The following is a 21295-nucleotide window of genomic DNA, read 5'->3' as shown; positions in this document are numbered from 1 at the left end:
TTTGGAGAAATTTCATTTAGAGACAACTTTTGTCCTAATTTTAAAGGTGAATGGCATGTTTTTTAAATTTTCTTATATGAGCCTTACGTTTTCTAAAAATTGCCAAACAAAAGACCTATTGGTATCATATCAGAATAGAAAATTCAAAAACAACAATTTAAATGATGAATGTTAATCTAAGCTCCTTATTTTGGTGCTCGTTTGTTTCATTCCCATGTAAAAGAAAAGCTTTACATGGGAATAAGCATGAATTTCTTAAAAAATCTTGCGAGCGTGAAAGCTTTCATAACAGAAAGGCATGAAAGAATTTACACAAAAAGTGATGGGTGAAAAAACTGAAGCTGTCTTGTGCAATTATGACACTTTTCCACTATAAAAATTTGATGTTTATTTCATTCTTGGTCAAAAAGGATTACATCATGATTACCACTTTCACTTAAAAGTTGCATCAAACAAACAAGGCCTTAGATCCCAAAGAGATGTCAATATAGCCCCATTCCTGTGGACAGGGAGATAATCTCCTCCGTTGAGTTCGAGGCTTCTTGAGAGCATCCCCTTTCATAAGGCAAAGAAGAAGGCTCCCTATAAGTTAAGAAAAGCGCTAGTATTTTGGGACAACAGTAGCTAAGACTATAGTTTATAAACTCGCCGGATCAACGACTGACTCAGCCCGGATTGCCTTGTCACTGGATAAAAAAATGGGTTGAACTCGGGTTTTACAAAACTCAGCAGAGTCATGGGCGAGTCATGCATATATATATATATATATAATTACATATATTATATAAAATATAATATAAATATTATGTATTATATATATATATATATATCAAAATATGGTTATATATGTATTAATATAATTATATATTAAATATATTATAAAAAATATCATATCATGCATATTACATATAATAAATTGGTAAAATACTATAAAATATAAATAATATATACATATATTTTTATATTTTATATAAAAGATAAAGTTAGCCGAGTCACGAGTTACTCAGGGACTAACCAAGTGATGAGACCATTGCTAAGGCAAACTAAGGCCTACAAGAGCAAGTCTCTAATTTGGAGGTGGTTTCTCTATCCTACATGAAGTTTTTTTCACCCGAGATCCTTATTTGGCAATTATTAGGATGCCTATCATTCATTTAGAAATTCAAAAGATTTCAGGTTTTTTGAAATTAGAGGCAAAAACTTGGATATATATAAAGGTATCGCTTGTACCCATTCTCGTCCGACATCCATATACATATGTAAACTAATGTGGAACCATAATTTTATGGAATTTTTGTTCTCTTGAATCTGACAATACATATGTGATCTACATGCTTGGTTTTATAAGAACCCGCTCTTGAATCACTAGATATTGACATGGATGCATAAACCTGATTTTTTTAAGGTTTTAAAATCAATGGCTCATAATTTTCATAAATATTAAAGCATTCAAAAATCATATATTTAATAAAAAAATATATGACCCAATTAGGATTTGACAAAATAGTGTTGAAAATGCCCATATTTTTAGCTCTCATATTCCAGCTTCTCTCTCTCTACGTATATATAACCAACTTTGTGCATTAGGTAAAATCTTGGTGGTGGTCCTGTTTGCAATCTAGGCATTGGGATGGAGGTTTATGCATTTGTGATGAAAAGTGAAGCCCTTGCTCGGTTGCTCCTTAGTATTTGCACTAAATCATGAATTTAACAGCTGCCACTTCCTCAAGTGCATAAACTCCATAAACGCCAATGGCATCTCCATATTCCAAACAGGCCGACACAAACACATGAAGAGACTTAGAGAGAGATATAGAGAGACGTAAAAGAGAAGGTTACTTCCATCTTTTCTCTCTCACTCTCTCTCTCTCTCACACACACACACACACGAATCAGGCTACAACGACTAAAAGTATCTAAATTTCAAATTGAAGCAGCAATGGAGAATAAGCTCGACGCATCGGCGTTCGGGAGAAACCGACTGGCGGTCATCTCATCCCACCTCCGCTATTCTCAGCCCTTTCTGGAGCTCTCGCGCGTCTCCGCAACGCGAGACGCCGGCCCTCCGGGGACGCTGACGGTCTTCGACAACCGGACGGGGAAAAAAATCGAAATCGAGGTCTCCGAGGAAGGCACCATCAAGTCCACCGATCTGAAGAAGGTTTTCTCTATTCGTAACTTCTCTTAATTTTCTCCTCTTTCTCCACCTCCCCTTTTCTTATTTATGCGGTAATCGTGTGAAATTGTTATTGATTTATGAGAATTATGAGCCAAAACGACCATCATGATCTTGAACCATCTTTCTTCTCGTGTAATTTCGTTTTTCTGGTTCTTTCTTTCTGTCTTTCTTTCCCGTATGAGCTCACTAGTGGTCTGTGGAGCTGTTCAGTTAACGACCGGAGGCAAGCATGACAAGGGCATCAAACTGTATGATCCCGGCTACCTCAATACCGCGCCGGTGCGTTCGTCGATTTGTTACATCGACGGCGACGCCGGCATCCTCCGGTACAGAGGCTACCCCATCGAGGAATTGGCGGAGAGCAGCACATACGCTGAGGTTGCCTATCTTCTAAGTGAGGCCTTCTCCTCCCTGCCCTCGTAATTCCTGCGTTGAAAGAAAATATATCTCCCCATTTCTTTTGTTCGTGAATGTGCTTGTAAGTTGGTGCTTCAACTGCATTCTTTTCCTTTGCAGTGTATGGTAATTTGCCCTCACAAAGTCAGTTGGCAGAGTGGGAGTTTGTGATCGCTCAGCACTCTGTCGTTCCTCAAGGCATCCTGGTTTGCTGCTATTTGTTATACATTTGCTTTTCTCTCTCTTTAATTAATAGATGTCTAATGCAGTTTCTTGTATAGCTCGTAGAGACCACCCACTCTAGCGGGACATTGTGAAGTTTCGTGTGTGTTTTTCGTTTAAGCGTTCTTATTGTTTATAGATAAAATTTGGAGGATTTACGCAATTCTTCGTCTGCCCCAGGATATTATACATGCAATGCCTCATGATGCCCATCCGATGGGTATGCTTGTCAGTGCAATGGGTGCCCTTTCCATCTTTCATCCTGATGCCAACCCTGCTCTTAGAGTATGTGATGACCATAATGATTGATGGATGCTTGAGTGCATGATTTTAGCTGTAGTTTATTTTGAGACTTTGTTTTATCTGGAATTAACTTGACAGCAGTCATAGTATGTGGATGTTGCCGTGTTTCTGGAATTAACTTGTTGTGTGTAATATTGATGGCCTCCTTCACAGGGTCAAGATCTTTACAAGTCCAAGCAAGTAAGAGACAAACAGATAGCTCGTATACTTGGGAAGGTATGCCCTTCAGCAATTGACAAGATTTGTTCAGAATTCAGTATGTGAAGCTAACAAATGATTTTTTAGTTTATGCATTCAAGTAGAAAATGTTTAGATGGACGTGGTTTTCTTTGACCATATTCACAATTATCTGCAATACTTTGAAAATATCCTGATATTTCTTCAGGACTTTTGTATATTGTGATGTGTATAATGATAATTTTATTATACCTTATATGGCGATAAAATTTTTTTAACTTGGAGAGAATCTTTTTTTAATTTCTTATGTTCTCTAATGTTTTGAGTTCTTTACTTTTAACTTTGTTATGAAAACTTCATAAAAAAAATCTATTCTTCTTTTTTCAAATTTTCTTTACTAATTATTTCCAAGGTTTATCTTAAAATTTTGATATTCTAAAATTCACTCAAGAAATTGCAATTGCCCAAATTTTAGAAGTTTTTCTTTTCCAACTCAGGCTTCCACTTACATTTTATTCACTTATGTGAGTAGAAAATGATATAGGTGGTTGGTTTTCCTCAATCATGGTTGCAATTATCTTCAATATATTGGAAATATCCTGTTATTTCCTCAGAATTGTAAAAGAATAAAATGTATGCTTTTGTTATATATTTATATAGGCATAAAGAGTTCAAACTTGAAGAGAATGTTTCTCTTAATTGCTTATGTTTTCCAACGTTTTGTGGTTCCCCTACATTTAACTGTGTTATAAAACCTCCATCAATACCTTTTCATATTTGTTCATTTTCCATTATGTTAAAAAAAGGAGGGGATTCTTAAATTTTCTCAAGAAATTGCCCTATTGAAAAACTGCCAATGACAATGCCTTCAATTCTTAGAAGTTTTTATTCAGGTTTCCACATGATTATTTAGTCATTTATTGTGCGTAAATGAGCATTGATAAAATGCATCTTTTGCTAATTATTCTATTTTTTTAGGCACCCACAATTGCTGCTGCAGCATATTTGAGGTCAACTGGAAGGCCTCCAGTTGTTCCTGCCAGCAATCTTTCTTATGCAGAGAACTTCTTATATATGTTGGACTCACTGTAAGTTATATTAAGAATGTCTTTTATATTATTAAAAAATGACATGGTTTTGTTTTACTGAATTATTTATGATTTTTTTCCTTCTTTCAAGTTTTTCAGGTCTTTCTTTCACCTTGGATATGGCTGCAAGTCTGTAGCCTCTATGTACCTTTTATTGATCATTTTCTGGAGTCTAATAAGTTAATAATACAGTTTACAAATTCTCACATATTCTTTTAGAATTTTCAAAGAATATGACTATTCAGTTAATGTTGTTTGTGTTAATGTGAATTTAGAATATGAAAATGTTTTTTGTTTTGTCTAAATTCCTATATTGAATTTGATTTGCAATTTCTCAAATCTCCTTGGCTGCTATAAAATTATTTTGAGAAAAAGAAAAAGGAGCTACTTGTTTTCAAAGAAGCTTACTGCTTCTGAATGGACTAGTAAAGATGGGTTAGTGACACTACAATGTTATCACCTGATCCCAATTAGAGAAAGATCGTATCGCTCATGTTCAACTACTTACCTTCTATCGGCTGGCTTCTCTTAGATCATCCATACTATAAGTGGCTGGATATTTACAGCCAATGAGCCATTCAATGAGTCATCTTCTCTCCAGATCATCAGGAAGATGATATGGGGCATTTTGGTGACTCTCACAATGTTGTTTTCATCTGCCCAACACCATTCCATTGACGAAATATCATTTAGGCAAACCCTCTCAGAATGAAGCTATGGGAAAACAAAAACTGGCTATTATATCAAACCACATTTTGGAAGACCCAAAAATCATGCTTCTCTCTTTTGCCTATTCCCATCTCTCTCATCTTCCTTTCCACCCTCCTTGGCATAGGCTGTTGCTCTTGCCATATTCCAGCTGCCCATGGCTGTAAACCACCTTTTTTCTTATCCAGTTTCCAGCCATGGAGTTTTTGAAAAATGGTGGTGGCATTGCTTACATCTACATGGATTCTTTGAAGCTTCTTGAGTCATTCTGGCTACAATTTAGATATCGGTTGATTAATGATGTATTGCTCATTCTTGATTCGCTTGTTAAACCTCTTGTTGGAGTAATAATGAATGCAGTTCAAATAAAAAAATAAGCTTAAATCTTATATTGTATTATGTGTAGTTTGAGATGAATTATATTCTAAAGGGATGCCCATCATGATGTGGAAAATCATTTCTAGGTACCAGGCTTGTAGCTATGGCTCATTGAGATTAATGAACCAAATACCTTAGCCATGTAAGAAAGAAAATCCAGCCTTCTTCTTTCTCTCACCCCTCGAAGTAATTTCATGTTATGGAGTCTTTGACAGAAAATATGAGGATGAAGTTATCTATGTTGCATGGATGATCGATTTTCACCATTGTACTGTATTCCTTTGTATACTGGTCATATTGAAAAACTTCGTAAAAGTGGTTGTGCCCCTGTATCTACTGCAATATTCATGATGATAGTGACGGTTTTTATACTGATGATGGTGATAATCATGATGTTAATGATGTTTGTGATGGTATGTTTGTAATGAACAACAAGGATGATTGTAGTAGTTGTGAATGATGATAAAAGCAAAATAATAAGGTGATTGTGATGATGATGGTGGTGGTAGTGGTTTGATCAAATGTGAAAAGAAAAAAGAGATGGTGGTTGTTGTAGCAGTAGTGTCAAAATAGTGTGGAGAGTATATTTGATAAAAGAAGAAAGAGATAATGGTGGTTATTATAGCAGTACTGGGGTCGAATGATGTTCAAAGTATATATTTGTTACTATTCAAGGTATTTTACTTAGCTAAAAATCATAGGTGCAAGTTGTAACGCCCCAAAATTTCAAACTTGTAAATCTTTGAAAATACGTAAAAAATAAAAAGGTTTTTCGGAGTTTTTATTTTTAAAGAATTAGCGGAAACGATTTATTTTGAAAACGAAATAAGTTGACAACTTTGGGCACGTTAGTACAAAAACCTTGCTCAAAACCACTATCAAAAGCATTTTTAAAAGACGAATAGTGAGATCAAAATATATTCATTAGTAACTATCATTTGTACAAAAGTTTGGGGATTCCCCCTGAGACAAAACTCCAAAACTCTAACAAGGAACCAGGACTCAAAACTGCGAGGAGAGTGAGGCCTCGAGTCATCTCGCATCACATCATCGCCGTCAAGTAGGCTGCCTAATCGTCACCTACTCATAAAATGGGTCAGTCGACAAAAACTGGTAGGTACGCAAGTAAGACAATAAAGAACTAAAATAACCATATTGATAAGCAGTTTAAGACAATTTACAACTATGAAAGCAAGAACAACTAGATATGCAGGAAATGAGTTATATTAGCACAATCAATTGATATCATACGCACAGATGATCTAACATGAATAATTGATTTCGCATGCAGAAAGTAACTAACTATCACAGTTAAGCATAAATAAATCATACATCTCATAAGTGATCAAAAGTATGAACAAAATATTTATTGTTTCGATATTAGCTGGCTTGTGGGTACTCACAGATGCGAAACGTAGAAACAACTGAAACTGATCCAAGGGTTTATTATGCCATGTGTTTTAGATAACCCGGATGACTGACGGAGTATGTGTCTTAAGAGGACGGTCAGTGACTAAGAGAGAATTCTTCGAGGACATTCGTGGCCACGGATGTATTCTACTTCTGCAGAAGTACCTGGGAGCTACAACCTAGGATAATTACGGTAGTCCCTTTCCCCTAACTTCGATGACTAGAGAAGCCGAGTCATTTGCCAGTGGGGTGCGTCCCACACGTTCGAGGTTCTTTACGATCTCTCATCCTACTCATCGTAGAATCATTCGTCTAAGTGGACGATTATGATGAGAGGGGTATGGGTCTCTCAAGGAGAACCCATCACAGTGTTTCACAAGAGCATAATGTACAACAAGTAATTTCTAGCATGCTTAACATAATGCGAAACAGAAAGTATCATGCGAGTTTTAGGATCGCCCTGGATCCAACAAAACACTCCCGAGTGCATCAACTCGGAGTGGAGCAAGGAGCTAGGGTGCTCCAGCTTTGCTTTGCACATCTGCGCTATCGAGAAGTCGAAGCCCGCACGGGAACCCTTTTCTCGAGACTAAAACACCTGTACCCAACTTTGCATCTTTCCTGAAAGAGCGAAATTGGTAGGTGCTCCTACGCGCCTTGCGAGGCAATGCGCGGGGAAAGCCACGAGGGCACGACTGCACACTGTGTGCGGCGACAAGAAAGCAAGAAAATAACAGAAAGCAGAAGTACAAAAACAAAGCCTGTGCACATCAAGCGCGACGACAACAAAAAGCACAAGGATAGGAAAGTAATGACAGAAATTTGAAGGCAGGAACAATAAAAACAGGAATTTAAATGCAAAAAGGAGCATGTGCACATAAAAGTGCGGCGGTGACAGAAAGCATAAAAATAGGAAAGTAACGATAGGAATTTAAAGACAGGAATTTAAATGCAGAAAGGATCCTGTGCACGTAAAAGCACGACGGCGACAGAAAACGTAAAGACAAAAAAGTAAAAGGACAAGGATCGTGAAACCACGTCCTTGAGTTAAAAGTGTACGTATATAGATATACATATACGTATATATTTGTCCTTTTTCAATTTTAGATTTGTAATCCATATTGTGTTATTTTAGTCCTTTATAGTCCTTTGTTCAACTTTACCCTACCTTGGGGAGTCGTGAGTTTTCGTGCGCCTACAAGCGTAGGTAATGATGGTCTCGGGCCGTGGGGCACGAGAGGGCTCCGTTGCGCAAGCTGCGAAAAGTACATATGTTAGTAAAATAATCATGAAAGAGGAAAAGAAAAAGGGGCAGGGCTCGACCTCTGCCCAATCGAACACAGGGAGGCAGGAGCGAAGCCCCTGTATGCGGGAAGTTAGAAATGGCAGGGGCTTCACCCCTACCTAACAAAAAATGAAAAGTCCAGGGGGCAAGGCCCCCTGTCGGAATTCCAAAGGTGGCAGAGGAGCAGTGTTGTGAGAGGCGTACGCCTCATAGGCAAAGCGCACGCTCAAGGTACTGAGGCATTGCAGTGAGGCGTTCTCAGTTTTATCCTGTTGTTTACTTAATTTATGAAGTCGATACACAAGAAGCTAGCAGTCGGCAAGGGTTATCAGCACCCGAAAGCAGACCATCACCTGTAGGGCCAGTTCCTGTCAGCCTTTTTTTCTTATTTCTGTGCTTGCTAACGCTTTTTTGACTCTTCTCCTGCAACTTGGATTCTGGGCCTTCAATGCATCCATGGAGTTTTGCTCCTTGCTTTGCACTTCCTTGGTTGGACGGCTGGGAAAATGATGGGTCATGCTTCTCGTGTGTTGCTTGTCATAGCCATCCGATCTCATTTGCTGGCTTGATTGAACTGGAGCTTGTCCTATTTCCTCCGTCCAATTCATAGCTCAACTGATTAAAAAGGAAAAAAAGAAGTCAATAATGGGCAAGATGAAAAAATAATTTCTTGGAAATTTTATGCACCGGTCGGTTTTGGGTTATGCATTTGCATGGGGTTTGTCATAATGTCTTTGCCTGATAACTAATGAGGTTTGCCTTAATTTTTATTCATTATGATTGAGCCATTAAACATTAGTTGGTTGCTCGAAATCCAGACTTACCTATATGCTTAATCTTGTATTGTATTTCCAAGGACGATTATCAATTAATCTGGAAGGATAAAGGTCCAGATTGGCATGGCCTGAGGTAGCACCACCACCCTTCCTCCCCTGTTTGCTCATCTCTTTTCTTTATTTCTTCGTTCTTAGATGGATTCCGATGAGTTTCCGCCATGATGGTCGATTTGATTCTATAGTTTTTCTTCTTAATTTTCGCGATTTCGGGTAAAAATGACGTTAAAGCTCTAGTTTAGACCAATGTAGAGGGAAGCTCTAGGTTCAAACTCTGATTTCTCAAAGTTTAACTATGAGGATTTGGAACTTAATTGATCTTGTGAGGACACAATTTATTTTATACTGTCATTTATTAGTAGTTATTATTTAAATTTTTTATTATTTTATTAATATTATATATTTTATTATTTTGATCATGAAGCTTACGCTTCAACGCCTCGAGTCTTACGCCTCGTTTCATAATAGGCTCAACGCCTCGCTTCGTCTCATCACATTTAACAACCTTGCAGGGGAGTCCCACCCCTGCCTGCCGAAATAGCAGAGACAGGGGTCTCGCCCTTGCCTAAAAAGGGAGTAGGGAGGGGCGTCACCCCTCTCCTGCTAGCAGAGGGAATAGGGAGGGGCCCGACCCCACCTTTGTGAAAAAGGAGGAAATAGAGAGGCAAATGGCAGGGGGCTTCTCCCCTACCTGACGAAAACCAAAGAGGAGGCAGGCAAGCAGGGGTGCCTTTGCCTGCTTGCTGGCCGAAAGAAAAAAAAAGACAGGCAGGGGCCCCTGCCTGCCGGCCGAAAAAGACAGAAGAGGACGAAGAGGAAGACAATGAGAGACTGAGAGAGAGTACAGGGAAGAGGGGAAAAAAGAAAAAGGGGATCCTCACATGCGGCCAGCGAAACGTCGGATGCTGGGGGGGGGCGCGTCAGCACGGCTGCTGAAGAGAGGAGCAACAGAAGGGCGAGGGAAATAGTGGAGGTGGTGCACCAATCGGGCGTCACCGGCGCATGCAGGGCGGAGAAGAAGACTGCGACGGGGAGAGAAGAGGAGGTCGGTGGGTCGCCGAAAGCGGTGGACACCGGTAGCAGAGAGAACATAAGAGAGAGAGAGCTCGGGGGCAGCGTCGGGGGCGTCGGCCGAAGTTGTCGGAGCAGGAGGTGGTGGCGGTGGCGGTGGGTCGGCGGCGGCCTGCCAGACTCACAACAGAGAAGGGGGGCGATCGGCGGACGGGAGGCAAAAAAGGGCAGAGGGTTTCGAATGAAACCCTCGCCCCTCCTGCGTTGCCTTATAAAGGCATGGGGGTAAGGGTCTTAACCCTAACGGGTAGTGTATCCGGGTCGGATCTGGATCCAACCCGGGTCCCAAGTTTTTTTTTAAACTTGGGTTTTACACAAGTTGTATTGATCAATATTGTAAAAAGCATATTGGAAACCTGGTCAGAAGGGTCAGGGATACAGGTGTACCGTATTGTATCATAAAATACAAGAAAAAAGGCACTTAAAATTTTTACAAATATAAAAAAATGTCCTCGAAATTCAGAAAAATTTCAAAAAATTATATAACACAATAAAAAATGAATTTAAGCATTGAGATCAATGCTATTAACATCAAGTAAAGTTCATTAGTCATTACCTGAAGTCATAAACATAGGTGCAATGAAATTTTATTACATAAAATCATTGTGAACATTGAAACTCATCAGTTATTTTCATCATCAAACATTCTGGGTTCTACATCAAAGATGACATCTTGTTGTAAGTCTTGTAGCTCCTCACCATTTTTATCATTTGGCTGTGTGACCAATGTCTGAAATGTGAAAATATCTTAAAAACGATCAAGTCCAAAAACGACTTGATTAACCCACTATGAACACAATGGAAAATATGTGCACAAAGGCACAAAATAAGATTCACATATAATCACAAGTGTACAAAGGCATGAAAAAGAATATATTATTGAAGAAGAAAGCTTTTGCTAAAAAGCTTGAATGAACAAGAGGATTCATCCCATATTTATACACTAAGAGGGGGGCTGGCCAGCCGTTGGGCCAGCTCCAACGGCTCTAAATAGAGCGATTGGGGCCAGTCCAATGGTTGGTCAACCCATGGTCAAACCCCCCAAAAAAAGAAAATAAAAAATAAAAAAAATAAAAAAGGAAAAATACAAAATGAAACCTATATACATTTATATCTAACTATATATATATACATATATATATACACACACACAAAGTATATGAAAAGTATAATTGTACACACACACACACACACACACACATACACACACACACACACACACATATATATATATATATATATTGTTAAATACATATGTATTTACACAAAGTCTATAAAAATTTTAACATGAAACTATGTCATTTCTTATGACATGTTTCTTTCTTCTATTGTTCATATCCTTAATTTCTTTTGTATTTGTTTGCATCTTACCTTGTGCATCATCTGGAGTCCTTCGACATGGTTGTACTTTCCAATTCAAAAGGGTTGTAATGTGTTGCCTTATGCGATGAAAGCCCCTCTATGTCAATAAATGACAAAACCTATATTTGAGAGTCACATATCTCCTCTTACCCTCAGGAACAATATTTCCACACTGGGTGGTCAGCAAGAAGTGGATGTCGGTGGGCTATTGACAAATCTAATCACCACAAACACAATTTGTTAAAACAAAATATCACTGCATGAAGAAGCCAAAAGGTTTTTCATAATTCATTCCAAAAGTTATAATTTACAATTTTACAGAATAAATGATCATGAGGACTGTGCAAATCTGAATGTAGCACTAAGGAGAGAGAGAGAGAGAGAGAGAGAGAGAGAGAGAGAGAGAGAGAGAGAGAGAGAGAGAGAGAGAGAGTCGGTTCATTTCTTTAGGGCTAATCTCCTCTAGTTTAAATAGAGGAGATTAGTCTAAGAATAAAATTACACATGAGTCCCTCATTATATATAAAATACCAAAACACTAGTTAAGAATAAAAAAGGCTTCAGACGACTAATCTTAACAGTCCCCCTCAAGCTGGAGCATAGATATCAATCATGCTCAGCTTGCTGCAACATTTTGAGAAACTTGGCCTAGCCAGAGGCTTTGTAAAGATATCTGCAACTTAGTCCTCAGAGTTTAGATGCTTGGTAGAGATATGACTAGCTTGAACCATATCTCTTATATAATGACAATCAACTTCAATGTGTTTTGTTCTCTCATGAAATGCAGGATTATTAGCTATATATGTAGCCGCCTTGTTGTCACACATCATTACCATAGGCGATGAAACCTTCACTTGAAGATCATTTAGTACAGTTCAAACCCACATCAATTCAGCTGCTGTATTATAATAAATTAGACCATCTGAAATGTGAGGTTCAACACTATTCATGATCCATGACATAGCTATGTCATTATCTTCATCCCAAGTAATATATTTTTCCACTTTATCATTCAGTTTAGTTTCCAACAAAATATGTTTTCTACAATGTCCAGAAACCGACATCATAAAAGTTCTTGACCACCTGGCATAATTTACTTCATTTAATTTCACGGAAGAGCCGTAAGAGAAGGAATTTGCAAATGCTTTATATTCTCCAATAGCCTCATTCTTAGCATCGAATTTCTGAGTTTCACCCATAATAAAAGATTTGATGATTACTCTGCTGCAATACACGACAAAAATTTTTTTATCACAAGTTCACAGAAAAAAAATTAACGATCAGATTTCTTCTCCAACCTATTTAGAGTCCAAATCTGGATACTACACGACCACAAAATCTGCTCAAACACACTGCAGAAACCACGACACCACCGGAATCAGCACCAGAGACGGTGATGAACCACGACACCTGATCTGAAATCAGATTTGAACAACCCTTTTTAAATCCAAAAGGAACTTAAAGAAAATTAATTCTCCACGGCACCTATGTCAAAAAAAAACTTTTAATCGATGATTTTGTTCTGAGCACATCTCAGACAACATACTCCTCATGATACAGGTTTCACGGCAGCACCAAATCATTAGAAACACACTACTTCTGACATCCAGAATCGTGAAAATCCAGATCCACAAATGAACAAAATAAATTTTATTCAACCCACTCAAATTCGATGAAAAAAAAATCACGGGAACAACATACTTCTCATGATACAGGTTTCACGGCAGCACCAAATCATTTGAAGCAAACTACTTCTGGCATCAAGAATCGTGAAAACCCAGATCCACAATTGAACAAAAAATTTTATTCAACCCACTCAGATTCGATAAAAAGGAAATCACGGCCTTTTCACGTCACCCATATCCTATCGCTACTTGATAAAAAAAAAACGAGGCCTTTAGATCAGACATCAGATCTGTTATCAGATCTGCACACAAAAAAAAATTCACGCGCCTTTTTTTTCTTTTTCACTCGAGCTTTTGTGCAGACCGAAGAAGTGCTCACGCTCCCCAGAACCTATTGCTCTGATACCATGTGCAAATGTGAATGGAGCACACAGGAACAGGAACAGAGAGAGAGAGAGAGAGAGAGAGAGAGAGAGAGAGAGAGTCGATTCATTTCTTTAGGGCTAATCTCTTCTAGTTAAAATAGAGGAGATTAGTCTAAGAATAAAATTACACATGGGTCCCTCATTATATATAAAATACCAAAACACTACTTAAGAATAAAAAAGGCTTCAGACGACTAATCTTAACATGGACCAAAGGCCATACATGCACGAGCTTAGAAACACACACACACACACACACACACACACACACACACACACATATATATATATATATATATATATATATATATATATATATATATATATATATATATAAGTTTCCTTCAATATGAAACTTTAGCTCAATGATTTTCTTCGTTTATTGTAGTATTGAGTTGCCTGAGATGGTGATAAGCCACCTTTATCTTTTGAATCAGTCAATCACACTTTACTATTCGTCTTAGACCCATCTTCAAGTCAACCGGTTTACAATATTTTCATGCTGGATCATTTGGGCGGCATCCTTCAAGACCTCTACCCTCTATCGACCTCGTAGGACACAATTTTGAGGCTTAAGGGCACAAAAGAATGGTGATTTGAGGCGGAAATGGGTAGGATTAGGTTCAATAACACCTACGACCAAGGTTGTAAGTATTGTATCGTTATCCGTATCGGTCAGGCCCAAATTAAGATTGTATCGTATTGTATAGTAAAATATCATAAATTTTTAATAATTTTTTTAAAAAATCCAAAAAAAAATTCAGAATTTAAAAAAAAAAAATCATATCATATGAAACAATGATGAATTGCATAAAATACAACTATAAAATCACATATGAAGCATTTTTGTCTCTATGAGCTGCATAAGAGATCACCAAACATCAACTAATATAGAATTATAGATAATATTGTGTGCATATCTCACAAGAACAATGCAAAATATTAAATATCTTGCAATTAAGAAATGCCACAAGACTCATACTTTCATATTACATAAACAAAAATATTATGGCAATAGTTGAACTCGATTTTTAATCGGTTTTCACTTATTACTTGAGTTCCTCATTGTCATGCCGCATTATCTGATGCCATCTTTGTTGGAGTGTGGAGCTTGATTTCTACCTTGGAGGGTAGCTTTGTAATTTTACTCATAATAAATATTTTTTACCTTAACCCACTTCTTTGAGTGAAAAAATGGTGGAATGCATTTTTACTTTAGTAAACCGCAAAATCTCTCTCTCTCTCTCTCTTATGCACAGACCGACCCCCAAATTGCTCTCACGAGTCCTAGGGTCCATGAATACTTGTCTAATGATTTCTACACAAATGAGGGAGTCAGCCTTCAAGAGGTTTTTAAAACCCAAAATTGAAAAATTATGATTTGGTCATTTTTTAAGAGTGTTGACCTTGTATTGTACGATACATCTTGTATCGCATGTATCATATGATACATATGATACAACTACGATCTCGTATCGCGATACGAGTGTGTATTGTATTGATATTCTAAATAGTAACGATATGTATGGTATCGTATCATACAATATGGTACGATACATACAACATTGCCTACGACTATGTTTTCAAGTTTAAGGGTATAAAATGGGTGCTTTATAAAGGAAATGAGTAGATATAGGTTTAATTGTTAAAATATGTAATCTCATATAATATCTCATATGTAATCTCATAGGCTTGTAGTACCTTTCTCTTTTTCTTAGTTAGAACATAACTAGAATTAGGCTAGTTTTTTTTTTGTTTTTGGACCTTTTTAAGCCTTCACCTTTTTGACTAGTCAAAAAGGTGTTTTTTGACTAAAGTCAAAAAGCATCTTTCAAGGGAGCCGTTAGACTCCCAACAGCTCTAATAAAGTCGTTGGGAGTCCAACGACTCCCTTGAAGGCTTCTCATTCTCCTCTATAAATATGGGGACTATTTCCTCTTGTATTTCATGGTTTTTGTGGGATTGTATCCCAAGTTAATAAAATTCTTTTTCTTTTGAATACCCTTTTCGGGTAGTGTGTGTTCTTATGCTTGTATGAACCCTTGTGGTTCTTGTAACCTCTTCGTGAGTGTGTGATGAAGAGATAGTTTGGTTGTGAGTTTCATTTTCTTTCATTAATATCACACCTAAGGCTTGACTTTGAGTTTTATTAGTATAAAAAAAAGGATTAAGGGCAAAAACATTAAAATGAAATGAGCTCACCCTTGATTTTATGCTTGAAAACTCTCTTTCAACCACACAGTTGATATTGCACCAATCACCTTCAATCAAGACTTTAGGCTCGATTTTGAGGATTAGAAACAAGACAAATGGTTGTTTAAGATAGAAATGGGTAGATTTAGGAAAAATCACACATCTAGAGCTCTTATTTGGCAAAACCCCCAAATTTTTGAGTTGATTTGGTGTCACTTATCCGGTGCCATAAAGGTAAAAAAAAAAGATGCATCAACTCATATGATATGGTGTGTTGTTAAATATTGTTGTATATTTTTATACATATTTATATATGTATACATACTATACTACATATGTATGCATATACTATTTGTGTATATTTAGTATATATAAATATATAATATGTGTATTTTAAATTATGTATTTTTTGTTTTATTATTATTTTTATTTTTTTTGTAATATAACTGTTGAACTAGCCTTTGGGAGTGTCTAACGGCTAGTATGGCCTGTCTTGTGTCTATTTAAATAGGTTTCAAACCCATTGTCATGTATGCTTTTTGTGAGCATTATTATTAATAATAAATATATTTTTATGTTGGTGCTCTCTCACTCTGATATTCTATTTGCCTTAGTGCATTTGTATTGTCCTTAGTCGCATGTGTTATTGGCTTATTGCTCTCCTGTGTTGCTTCATTGGCATCCGATTATTCATCTCTGCATCGTATAATACAGTCTAAGGTGATATAAGGGTGTATATCATATTGGTTCATGTATCAATACTGCAATATAGTGTGTTGTGTAGGATACAATATTGATAACACTGGTGTTGACAATTTGACCACAAAGATTTGTTCAACATGGGTTGATTCTTTAAGCCCTTGAAAAGTCTGCTTAAGTGTTGCAAACAGATGATTTGAAACTCATTTTCTACTAAGCAAACCATGTAGATCACATCTATTATCTATAGTGTTTGACTTGAAAAAAGATAAAAAAATGCCTAGTTTTACTCAATAGTGTGGTGCCTTCAACAATAGCCAATATTTACTCTCTCTCTCTCTCTCTCTCTATATATATATATATATATATAACACAGTTTTATTTTGAAATCCCTCATTAAAATTGCAGCCAATGTTTAGAATACATAAAATATGAGAGATAAGTCTAACTTTTGCTGTTGACCCTATCAGCACAAACTCGTTACATGATTTGGTAATATTTTGATAAGTTTGGATTTAGCAATATTGAAAATGGCAGGGATGTTCACATTGAAATGTGTTGGTGAAATTACCATGATATTTCCAAAATATGGGGGATATATATTCGTGGAAATGGACACTTGTGGAGATGCATAGGCCCTCACTCACCTACTTGTGCACTGTTATAGAATATGATATTGTTTGCATTCATTTGTGAGTGACGTCTAACGATCTATGATTCTATTGTAATGTCTTTGTGAATCCAGTGGCAATAGATCCTACAGACCGAACCCTTGACTTGCGCGAGTGCTCGACATTCTTTTCATACTCCATGCTGAACATGAAATGAACTGCTCCACAGCTGCTGCAAGACATCTTGCATCCAGGTATACGTTCTTGTGTTTGTTCTTCTGTGAGCCCTTCTGTTTATCTCTGTATATAGCTGCCTTGGTAACTATTATATTATGTCCATAGTGGTGTGGATGTGTACACCGCTCTTGCAGGGGCTGTTGGAGCACTTTATGGTCCACTTCATGGTGGAGCTAATGAGGTATACAAAAACCTTAGGTGCACATTTCTTACTTTACATAATCTATGAATCTAAATCTCTTGTTTTGCAGGCTGTTCTTAAAATGTTAAATGAGATAGGAACAGTTGACAATATCCCTGAGTTCATTGAAGGTGTAAAGAACAGGTAATCCATTATATTGTGCTTTCCTCAATCTTTAATTCATAATATCTTCTCAAGCAATGGACTTATTTTCATATTTTATTGATTTGGATTCTAGTTCAATCTGAATTCTTTTCACCTTGATACTTTCAGGAAGCGGAAGATGTCTGGTTTTGGCCATCGTGTATATAAGAATTACGATCCTCGGGCCAAAGTGATACGCAAATTAGCTGAGGAAGTCTTCTCAATTGTTGGACGGGATCCTCTTATAGAGGTGTGCGTCTTGTCTCCTAATCGTATATAGTGAATTAATGGGGGAAAAAAGACAGTATCCATCACTACTAAAAATTCTGTTGTTGATTCTTTTATGAGGGAACATATGCTTTATACCAAGGACCTGGATGTATATGAGAATGGATGGGGTAGAAATGTTATCTGGCATTGATTTTGGAGTGTGTTATATGGTACTTACACGAAAGGAATTGGATAAATTTACATGAAAACTGTTGTATGAATGTGTTGAAGATGTGGGCTAAGGTAGAAGGGTGGACACCCATAATGCCCAGAATGGATTTGGTGATACCTGCCCCACAGAAGCATGATTGGCATTTTTCACTTTAAAGCTTATGTTTCAGATCCAAAATTATCTATTCTTCAATATCCTCTGCTGTCCTAGCTCTCTCCATCATCATCTTCATCAAGATATGACTAGAAATTTCCTCTTCCATTGACATCTAAAGCAGCAGTTCCAAGACCTGCAACTTGTGCATTGCCCAAGTTCCATTAAATACAGACTAGCATTCTTGTGTGATTTTTTAGGGTGTTAAACCTTCTCGAGTGTCAACTGGTGGTCAAGGGGCCGGGTCTTCCCTGTTCATGGTGCGAACTAGATGGAAACATTCTCATGGATCCCATAACTATCAGAAGCATTTCCTGATGACTGTAATCCAAGATTGGAGCCCTTTAAAGAACAGGTGAAATATAACTTGGCAGTGCATATGCAGATGTATTAGTAGATGAGGAAAGCCATATGCTTGTCTGCATGCAGTTATGGATAAGTTTCTCATACTATTTTCTATTCCCTTTCACTGTAGAACTAAAAACTGGAAAAAGCCATTGTCAGTTGGGTTTTTAAAAGTTACATTATTTGCTCACACTTATTATTGAGTACCTGTTCAATTTTCTTTTGTTTTTGGCAGGTAGCTGTTGCGTTGGAGAAATCTGCACTTTCTGATGAGTATTTTGTCAAAAGGCGTCTCTATCCAAACGTTGATTTCTACTCAGGCTTAATCTATAGGTATTTTGGAATTTGAGTTTTGGGGTACCATAGAACTGCTTCCATTTTTTCAGCCTTTTAATGTTATTTTACTTTTGTCAGAGCAATGGGATTCCCAACAGAATTCTTCCCAGTCCTTTTTGCAATCCCACGAATGGCTGGGTACCTTGCACACTGGCGAGAATCACTTGATGATCCTGATACGAAGATCATAAGACCACAGCAGGTAATCTTCCTCTCCAATTCTTTTGGTCCTTCCACCCACTTGATTACAGAGAAAAGTTCTGTTTCTAGCTAGCAAAAATAACTGAATGATCTGGCTATGATGTCTAATGATACGTGTAGTGGTGAGGAAAATGAAGTTTGCATTTTGAGAAATAAATCAGTAAAGCCTCTTACTGTCTCAGGTTTGAATCTCAGAGGGGTTATCCCCCAGCTTGCCTGTTGAGAAAAAAAGCAAAAGGGAAATGGCATCTTCTGGTGTGGGTCAATACCGTAGAGTTTTTCTTTAGAGCCCCTGCAGGGTTGCCCATTTGGTTAGGGCAAGCATCAGATGTCATGAGTTTGATTCCCCTTGGGATAGAACCTGCGACAGGTATGGAGCAGTGCTGGGGTGGGGGTCCACTCTCACGAGGTTTACTAGTAAAGGGCAGGGCTAATTAAGTTCTCAATCTTGGTGTAGTTCCTCGTCATAAGAAAAATCTGTCATCTAATTTTCGGAATTTTCCAATCTGAAAAAGTGTGTGTGTGTGTGGTTCTATTTAGGTGGTGGGAAATGTGTCTGGTATTCTTTATGCTCCCTAGACATTGCTGTTTCAATTTCTTGTCCATTCAGATGAAATATGGATGTTGAGTTTCAGTTAGGAATCGTCTTATTGTTTTCCCTAGAATTGGAAACATAGTTGCTGCCCACAAGGGCTCCGCTCAGCTGGTAGGGGTGACTTAAGAATCGTCACGAGTTTGAAATCCACAGGGAAGGTGGGTGTACTCCCTGGTGGGGGGTCGGGTACCAACTGGAGTGTTTCCTTGACCTAGCCAAAAAAATAAAAAAATTGCCCTCATTGTGTTTCAACTTTCAACTACTGACAAACAATCTTCCTACTTTGATATCAAAAGGTATACACAGGGCTCTGGCTTCGGCATTATGCACCTGTCAGAGAAAGAACTGTGTCAGAGGAAGCTGACAAGCTGGGCCAACTATTGGTTTCAAATGCCACAAGGAGACGGCTTGCAGGATCCAGGGCCTCTCTGTGACCTTTCCTCAAGCATTCCAGGTGTATCCAAACAATATTTACATGTAATAAGCTGCATCTTCAACTGAAGCTTGTTGAAAACGCTGTGAATAAGCTTAACTGGAACGTGTATGAAGAACCGAGTGTTGCTTCCTGTTGGAGGCAGAATCCATGCCTGGAATTCATTCTCAACCTGTCATCGTGATTATAACTTGCCTGTGAAAGAACAAAATCTATGGCTCTATATTTACTTTTTTACGTGAATATCATTGGTCCAATCTGGTGGTAAAAAATCGTAGTAGTCCGAGTCCTTGTCAGCTTGTTAGTGTTGTTCAATGTTATTATTTTTTTATTTATCACCTGAGGAAGCCACGTCTAGGCTTGAAGACCTGGTCGAGCTGGCTCAGCCTGCCATACCTCCGGTTGTCGGCCAAAAGCATAAAACTTTGAGGCTAGGACCCTCACCCCCAGCACTTATATTGGATGTTGGCTTGCACAAGTGATGCTCGCAGGAATCGAATCTTGACCTCCCGTCTAATGGCCTAGGCTCCACCCCACTACGCTCAACCCCCTTGAGGTAATGTTAACTCAAATTATTATTGGAAAATGGTTGTATTATACAGGTAATTTGCTGCAATTTCTTAAAACCCTATAAATTTTTATACTCTTGATGTCTAAAATCGTAAATGTTTGATATTATTAAGACACTTTTACTCTTTGCAACTGTGAATTTAGACATTTTTGTGATAAAATTGTACTCGAATATGTCTAACCCTCACTTAAATATAGAATCACAGGTTTTTTTATGTGAATTTAGACATTACGAACTCGCATAAATTTATTTGCAAGATCTCGATGAAACTGAAACCACAAAAATCACAAATATCGTACTCTTTCGTATATAATAAAAAAATTTGCATAAAAAATTTGCGAAACACCTCTCCCAAATAACATACTGTTTTCACATATATCATGAAATTACATAAATTTATGTGAGAAATACTTTATCACTAATTTTGCATATATCTTAAGTTTTTGCATATATTGCACGCTCTCACATGAAGTTATTTGTGAATCTCTATATATTACAAATATCGTACTTAAATATTTGCAAAACTATGACAAATATGTGATCTTTTTTATTTTTTGTAAATTTCTTGAATCATATATAAACCCATTGTGGTCCCCAACCTGTTTATTTTCGCATAATTTAGAATTTTTTTTGTCTTTTCTTCCCAACCAGTGGTTTACAATCTGCTTATGTTCTGACTACTAATTCTGACA

At 37.4% G+C, this 21295-nt stretch overlaps 1 protein-coding gene across 1 annotated transcript; it reads left to right on the top strand.

The window, feature by feature from the left end:
* The first annotated feature begins 1792 nt into the window (after positions 1-1792).
* Positions 1793-20243, top strand: LOC149841669 (citrate synthase, glyoxysomal-like). The gene is given in 13 exon segments (XM_089998637.1): positions 1793-2161; positions 2390-2573; positions 2696-2781; positions 2978-3082; positions 3254-3316; positions 4256-4365; positions 17100-17219; positions 17308-17383; positions 17454-17527; positions 17657-17777; positions 18703-18800; positions 18882-19005; positions 19896-20243. Coding segments are annotated over 13 exon segments (1521 nt in total). The 5' UTR covers positions 1793-1939; the 3' UTR covers positions 20034-20243.
* Positions 20244-21295: the final 1052 nt, after the last annotated feature.

The sequence above is a fragment of the Nuphar pumila genome, chromosome 3, assembly GCF_984573655.1.
Source record: "Nuphar pumila chromosome 3, dmNupPumi1.hap1.1, whole genome shotgun sequence".
In the NCBI taxonomy this organism is placed as follows: Eukaryota; Viridiplantae; Streptophyta; class Magnoliopsida; order Nymphaeales; family Nymphaeaceae; genus Nuphar; species Nuphar pumila.
Note: the sequence above shows the minus strand (reverse complement) of the source record. Positions and strands in the feature narration are given on the sequence as shown.